Raw genomic sequence first — 7,500 nt, 5'->3', positions numbered from 1 at the left:
ATAAAGTCAGCAGTGAGAGTCAGTATAGGGTCAGCAGTGAGAGTCAGTATAGGGTCAGCAGTGAGAGTCAGTATAGGGTCAGCAGTGAGAGTATAGGGTCAGCAGTGAGAGTCAGTATAAAGTCAGCAGTGAGAGTCAGTATAGGGTCAGCAGTGAGAGTCAGTATAGGGTCAGCAGTGAGAGTCAGTATAGGGTCAGCAGTGAGAGTAAGTATATAGTCAGCAGTGAGAGTCAATATAGAGTCAGCAGTGAGAGTCAGTATAGAGTCAGCAGTGAGAGTCAGTATAGAGTCAGCAGTGAGAGTCAGTATAGTCAGCAGTGACTACAAAGAGAGTCAGCAGTGAGAGTCAGTATAGAGTCAGCAGTGAGAGTCAGTATAGGGTCAGCAGTGAGAGTATAGGGTCAGCAGTGAGAGTCAGTATAAAGTCAGCAGTGAGAGTCAGTATAGGGTCAGCAGTGAGAGTCAGTATAGGGTCAGCAGTGAGAGTCAGTATAGGGTCAGCAGTGAGAGTAAGTATATAGTCAGCAGTGAGAGTCAATATAGAGTCAGCAGTGAGAGTCAGTATAGAGTCAGCAGTGAGAGTCAGTATAGAGTCAGCAGTGAGAGTCAGTATAGTCAGCAGTGACTACAAAGAGAGTCAGCAGTGAGAGTCAGTATAGAGTCAGCAGTGAGAGTCAGTATAGAGTCAGCAGTGAGAGTCAGTATAGAGTCAGCAGTGAGAGTCAGTATAGAGTCAGCAGTGAGAGTCAGTATAGTCAGCAGTGACTACAAAGAGAGTCAGCAGTGAGAGTCAGTATAGAGTCAGCAGTGAGAGTCAGTATAGAGTCAGCAGTGAGAGTCAGTATAGAGTCAGCAGTGAGAGTCAGTATAGTCAGCAGTGACTACAAAGAGAGTCAGCAGTGAGAGTCAGTATAGAGTCAGCAGTGAGAGTATAGGGTCAGCAGTGAGAGTCAGTATAAAGTCAGCAGTGAGAGTCAGTATAGGGTCAGCAGTGAGAGTCAGTATAGGGTCAGCAGTGAGAGTCAGTATAGGGTCAGCAGTGAGAGTAAGTATATAGTCAGCAGTGAGAGTCAATATAGAGTCAGCAGTGAGAGTCAGTATAGAGTCAGCAGTGAGAGTCAGTATAGTCAGCAGTGACTACAAAGAGAGTCAGCAGTGAGATTCAGTATAGGGTCAGCAGTGAGAGTCAGTATAGAGTCAGCAGTGAGAGTCAGTATAGAGTCAGCAGTGAGAGTCAGTATAGGGTCAGCAGTGAGAGTCAGTATAGAGTCAGCAGTGACTACAAAGAGAGTCAGCAGTGAGAGTCAGCAGTGAGAGTCAGTATAGAGCCAGCAGTGAGAGTCAGTATAGAGTCAGCAGTGACTACAAAGAGAGTCAGCAGTGAGAGTCAGTATAAAGTCAGCAGAGAGAGTCAGTATAAAGTCAGCAGTGAGAGTCAGTATAAAGTCAGCAGTGAGAGTCAGTATAGAGTCAGCAGTGAGAGTCAGTATAGGGTCAGCAGTGAGAGTCAGTATAGGGTCAGCAGTGAGAGTCAGTATAGAGTCAGCAGTGACTACAAAGAGAGTCAGCAGTGAGAGTCAGTATAAAGTCAGCAGTGAGAGTCAGTATAAAGTCAGCAGTGAGAACCAGTATAGGGTCAGCAGTGAGAGTCAGTATAGAGTCAGCAGTGAGAGTCAGTATAGGGTCAGCAGTGAGAGTCAGTATAGGGTCAGCAGTGAGAGTCAGTATAGAGTCAGCAGTGACTACAAAGAGAGTCAGCAGTGAGAGTCAGTATAAAGTCAGCAGTGAGAGTCAGTATAAAGTCAGCAGTGAGAACCAGTATAGGGTCAGCAGTGAGAGTCAGTATAGAGTCAGCAGTGAGAGTCAGTATAGGGTCAGCAGTGAGAGTCAGTATAGGGTCAGCAGTGAGAGTCAGTATAGGGTCAGCAGTGAGAGTCAGTATAGAGTCAGCAGTGACTACAAAGAGAGTCAGCAGTGAGAGTCAGTATAAAGTCAGCAGTGAGAGTCAGTATAAAGTCAGCAGTGAGAACCAGTATAGGGTCAGCAGTGAGAGTCAGTATAGGGTCAGCAGTGAGAGTCAGTATAGGGTCAGCAGTGAGAGTCAGTATAGGGTCAGCAGTGAGAGTCAGTATAGAGTCAGCAGAGTCAGCAGTGAAACTAAAACAGATGGCAGATAAATCACAGAGAATGTATGGAATGTAAAAGACTCAACCGAAAGTAAAAAAAAGCAAAAAAAAAAAAAAAAAACTAAATTGAAACTTTTTTATTTGAAGTTTATTAAAGTTTATTTGCGGTAAAAGTTTTGTTTGTTCCGATATTTAAATGAAAGCGCACGCGCAGGTCCTCGGCCTTAAAGACACAAACATTATAAAGTCTTTAAAGTCTTTCACTCACCAGTTTGTAACTTGTTCAGCTGTCACATTAAAGCCAGAACTTTATTCCACAGCATTAAATCACAGACTGTCTGAAGCTCACAGACAAATAACATCAGTTTATTTTGGCTAATTTCTGCTCTCCGGCATCCGCACAACAAGTGCACACGAAACCGACAACAAGCCACTCCCACTTCCGGGGAAACCATGACCAATCCCGCGTCAGGTGAGCTACATAACCACTCCCACTTCCGAGGAGAGAACTGTAGCCCCGCCCAGTGCAGGTGATTTAACTGGATGCTCTGTGTGTGTGTGTGTGTGTGAGAGAGAGAGAGAGAGAGAGAGAGAGAGAGAGAGAGAGTGAGTGAGTGTGTGTGTGTGTGTGTGTGTGTGTGTGTTAATAATGTTCAGTCACACACAATGTTAAACTAAACATTTCATCTTTAATTGGTTAGCACAGCTAGCAGAACAAAACCTCATTTGCATATTAATCGTTTCCATGGCAACCGCCTACAGGACCTGATGGTTAAAAACTATGCTGTGAACATCTATAGAGCCAAAAAACTAGTTTATTTGAAGACGTTAATGTAAGATGTGTGGAGTCCACTTACTTGTCCAGAAAACTGTCCCTCAGCCCCGAACCTGCCTTTTATGTTCTCCACTACATCCTACATAACCACAGTAACACAACAAAGGTGTTCACAATCCCCTAAAGGATCTCACACAGATCCTGGACAGGTGAGAAACCCGACACAAGCCGACTGATCAGGTGGATGACGTGGACGAGGAACACTGGGACGAGTGAGACAAAGTGACTGACTGAGGGGACAAAAAATGAACAGTGTATATATCTTGTGAGCAGTGGTGATGGTTTCAGTGGAGACTTCAGAACACTTTTGTACACAGCTCTGGATAAGAGAGTCGGCAACATCCCAAAAATGTAAATGTACATGTAGATGTGTAGCTTTAGTAGAGACGCATCCCAACAGACTGAAGACTGGAAGCTAAAGTATAAAATACTGAAACAAGGGACAGATCCTTCATCCTTTTATGACCTGTTGCACATAGATCTTTTATTTGGATGGTATAAGTTGCATAAATAAAGCTGGATAAATGTTGAAGGAGATGATTCTTTTCTACAGCCATTGTATGGCCAAATATGTGGAGATCCCTGCTAATGAGTTCAGGTGTTTCGGCCACACTCACACATTGGCAGGAAAACATCAGGAGAACATCAGAATCTGTGTGCTGGAGGAGGGGTTGTGGTTTTCAGAGACCCAGTAAATAAAAATGCTAATGCTACATTTTCCACAGCAGAGCTGACTGAATGATTGTAGCCTGATGTCACTTTTACCTTAATGAGCAGAAACCCCCCAGAGACACACTTTAAGAGTGAAACTGAACAGTAGACACTTAGGAGGCAACTCCACATTAATGCCCTTGGATTTTAAATAGGACTTCCAACAATCCCATGGTGTGATCTTCAGGAGTCTCTGTACATTTAGATGGGTTGTGTTTGTAATCTTCTCCACACCGTCAGCCAATGAGAACACAGCACTGGGTCTCGACTCAGATGCACCGCACTGCTTTATTAACAGCACAAATGGATTAACGTCTGGAAGCTCAGATGTGTACATGTGGGCAAGAGGAAAAGTAATAATAATAATAATAATAAGAGATGTAAAACATTCATCTCATCCATAACCCAATAAAATATATTTATTAAAGCAGCATCTACTGGTCAGATCTGTTTTTTTACACACACACAAGTTTTTTGTACATGTTCATTTTTGCTGAAATGTAATCTGTAGCTTCATCACCATGGCAACAACTCAAAACATAACCTTATGTAATTATGTCATAAAAATAGAAATAATCTGCAAACTGTGAAGTCTGAGATAATGCTAGGTGAACGAGCTCTGAACGCTCACTAGTCTGTCGTCTGACGAATACATTTGAATAGTAAAATCTCTGTCGTTGTCATGGTAACGCATTATAGCATCGGGACACGCCCCATTTAACAACGTAACGGCAAGACTCTGAGGTCAGTAGGAATATGTGTGTGTGTGTGTGTGTGTGTGTGTGTACACACCATTTAGTGATAAACAGTTGTGTAGTGTCCTTCAGCTTTAACACACAGATAATAAAGAAAAACTTAAATACAATCCAAACACATCATCAGTCAGTCGTCTGGGAGAGAGGGGGAGGGGGAGAGGGGGGAAGGGGGAAAGCAAAAAGTACAAAGAAAAGAAAAAACAGACATGATTCATCATACGTACAGGAAAGGGAGAAATAAAAGAGAGTCAGATGAGGGATCTATATAAAAATAAAAAAGACAAAGAGAATGAGAGAAAGACATGCACATTTTTATCCTTCTTTTTTTTCTGTAGGGAAAAAAAATTATAGCATTGATTTATGACGCATCAGTAAAACGATTCTACTGCAATAATGCAATAAAAACGTCACATTCACTGAAAAATATTCTGAAAATAGAGATCGATTGGCCAGAGACAGGGGGGCGGAGTCAACTAGCCAGAGACAGGGGGCGGAGTCAACTGGGAGGAACAACTGGGATGTAAACATATAAAGTTCTATTTCATTTGAATGATTATTAAGATGTTCCTCGTGATAACAGAACTGACGTGCTGGTGTACATCAAAGGGACAGAAAGGGTTTGTACTTAAATGTGGAATAAGAGAGAGAGAGACAGAGACAGAAAGAGAGAGACACACACACACACACACAGAGAGACACACAGAGAGAGAGGGAGAGAAAGAGACACAGAAAGAGACAGAGAGAGAGAGACACACAGAGAGAGAGAGACAGAAAGAGAAACAGAGACAGAGAGAGAGACAGAAAGAAAAACAGAGACAGAGAGAGAGACAGAAAGAGAAACAGAGACAGAGAGAGAGACAGAAAGAGACACAGAGAGAGAGTTTCTGCCCTCAGTGACATCTTGTTGTCTCTGTTTGTCTCTGTCTCTCATTTCTCTGTGACAGACTGCCCTGACGCAGGCTTCTGATTGGTGGAGATCTACATGTTGTTCCCAGGTAGTTGGTCTTTGGGGCGTGGCAGTCAGCATGCTCTACGTTCACATGATGAGTGCAGCTTCTCTACATATACAAAAACAAGCAGAGACACGTGACACAACCACAGGAACATCAAGGCTCCGCCCCCAAACGCTCCAGATCACGTGCACAATGTTGATCATTACGTTCAGACTCCGCCTCAAACACCAACTCCATTCTAACACAGCTAGAGTCCAGGCGTGTTTGAGGGGAAAACAGGAAGTAATTAAAAAAGTGAGTCTATAAAACCCAGTGAAGAAGAAAAAGAAATCTGTTGTAGCTTCTAACATTGGGGAAAAGGGGCGGGGCTTGGAGCTGCTGATGCTGCATTAGGAGGGACTGGAGCGAGGGAGTGAGGGAATACGTCCGTTTTTCTTTTCCCCATTCATGTGTGTGTAGGGGACGAGTCCTTCATATGTGCCCTCATCCTCGGGGGTGTAGGAGGACAGGGGGATGTTCTCCATGTTCTCCAAGTCCATGTCAAAGTCATCACTGTCCTGCGCTCGAATGCGGTTCTCCTCGCTGTAGAAGAACGACAGATCGGTGAAGGAGGGGTGGAGCTCATCTCTCAACATCTCAACGATCTCCTGAAATGCAGGACGCAGCTTCGGGTTGTAGTGCCAACACATCTGCATTAGACTGTGACTGACACACACACACACACACACACACACACACACACACACACACACACACACACACACACACACACACACACACACACACACACAAAGTGTTGAGATGTTGACATGCAGATGTGCTGATGATGGATTTGATGAGTAACGGACACACAGTGTGGTTAACGCTAATGTTTGTCACACACAAACACACACACACACACACACACACACACACACACACACATACACACACTAATATTCACATAAACACTAAACTAATCTGTACATCAACTAATGTCCAGGTAAAATATATATAATTCCTACGTCACCATGGCAACAAGCAGACATTAAGCTTTAGGCACATGTTCTGTCCTGTACATTTAAAAGCTATTACAAAACTTGGAATGTAATAGAGACAGAGCACAAAAAACACACACACACACCCCACACCCCCAACACACACACACACCCGACACCCCAACAAACATTCCACACCCCCAACACACACACACACACACCCGACACCCCCAACAAACACACTCCACACCCCCAACACACACACACACACTCCACACCCCCAACACACACACACACACACACACACCCCACACCCCCAACACACACACTCCCAACACACACACACTCCACACCCCCAACACACACACTCCCACACCACACACACTCCAAAAACAAACACACACACCCAAAAAACACACACACACACCCCCAACACACACACACACACACCCCCAAAAAACACACTCCACACCCCACCCCCAAAACACACACTCCACACCTCCAACACACACACACACACCACACCGCCAACACACACCCACAACACACAAACCCCAACTCCTCCCTCCCGCCCCCCACACACACTACACCCCCACAACACACAACACCACACACCCAACAAAAACACACACCACTACCCCCAAACAACACACACACGCCACAACCCAACCACACACACACGCCACGACCCCCAACACTACACACAAGCCACTACCCCCCAACAAACACACACACGCCACACCCCAACACACACACACTCCACACCCCCAACACACACACACTCCACACCCCCAACACACACACACTCCACACCCCCAACACACACACACTCCACACCCCCAACACACACACACTCCACACCCCCAACACACACCCCACACACACACACACTCACACCCCCAACACCCCCCCAACCCACACACCCCCAACAGACACCCCATACCCCCCAACACAGACATCCCACACCCAAACACACACACTCCACACCCCGAAACACCCCCCCAACACACAGACACACAGTGACACACACACACCGCACACCCCATCTCAGACTCACTCACTCAGTGACACTCACTCACTCACTCACTCACTGACACTCACTGACACTCACAGTCTGTCTGGACAGTTATCCGGCCGTTCCA

General features: G+C 45.2%; 2 protein-coding genes across 3 annotated transcripts in view; both read right to left on the bottom strand.

The window, feature by feature from the left end:
- The window catches only part of arhgef18a (rho/rac guanine nucleotide exchange factor (GEF) 18a), a 20,020-nt gene extending 17,440 nt beyond the window's left edge, over nucleotides 1-2,580 (bottom strand). Inside the window, exon 1 of the mRNA XM_047800124.1 lies at nucleotides 2,396-2,580. The gene's annotated coding sequence lies outside the window, so the exon portion shown is untranslated. The remainder of the gene's footprint in view (nucleotides 1-2,395) is intronic.
- Nucleotides 2,581-4,065: 1,485 nt separating this feature from the next.
- insra (insulin receptor a) overlaps nucleotides 4,066-7,500 on the bottom strand; it is a 21,811-nt gene continuing 18,376 nt past the window's right edge. Inside the window, exons 20-21 of one of the 2 annotated variants that reach the window (XM_027153649.2) lie at nucleotides 7,470-7,500; nucleotides 4,066-6,086 (exon numbers count right to left, since the gene is read on the bottom strand). The exon at nucleotides 7,470-7,500 is cut by the window's right edge and continues 104 nt beyond it. In XM_027153649.2, the coding sequence (XP_027009450.2) occupies nucleotides 5,771-6,086; nucleotides 7,470-7,500 (347 nt within the window). In that variant the 3' untranslated portion in view covers nucleotides 4,066-5,770. The remainder of the gene's footprint in view (nucleotides 6,087-7,469) is intronic. The other variant, XM_047817637.1, reaches the window with a different exon arrangement.

Source organism: Tachysurus fulvidraco, chromosome 1, assembly GCF_022655615.1.
Source record: "Tachysurus fulvidraco isolate hzauxx_2018 chromosome 1, HZAU_PFXX_2.0, whole genome shotgun sequence".
NCBI classification, from domain to species: Eukaryota; Metazoa; Chordata; class Actinopteri; order Siluriformes; family Bagridae; genus Tachysurus; species Tachysurus fulvidraco.
This window is presented reverse-complemented; position numbering and strand designations above follow the sequence as displayed.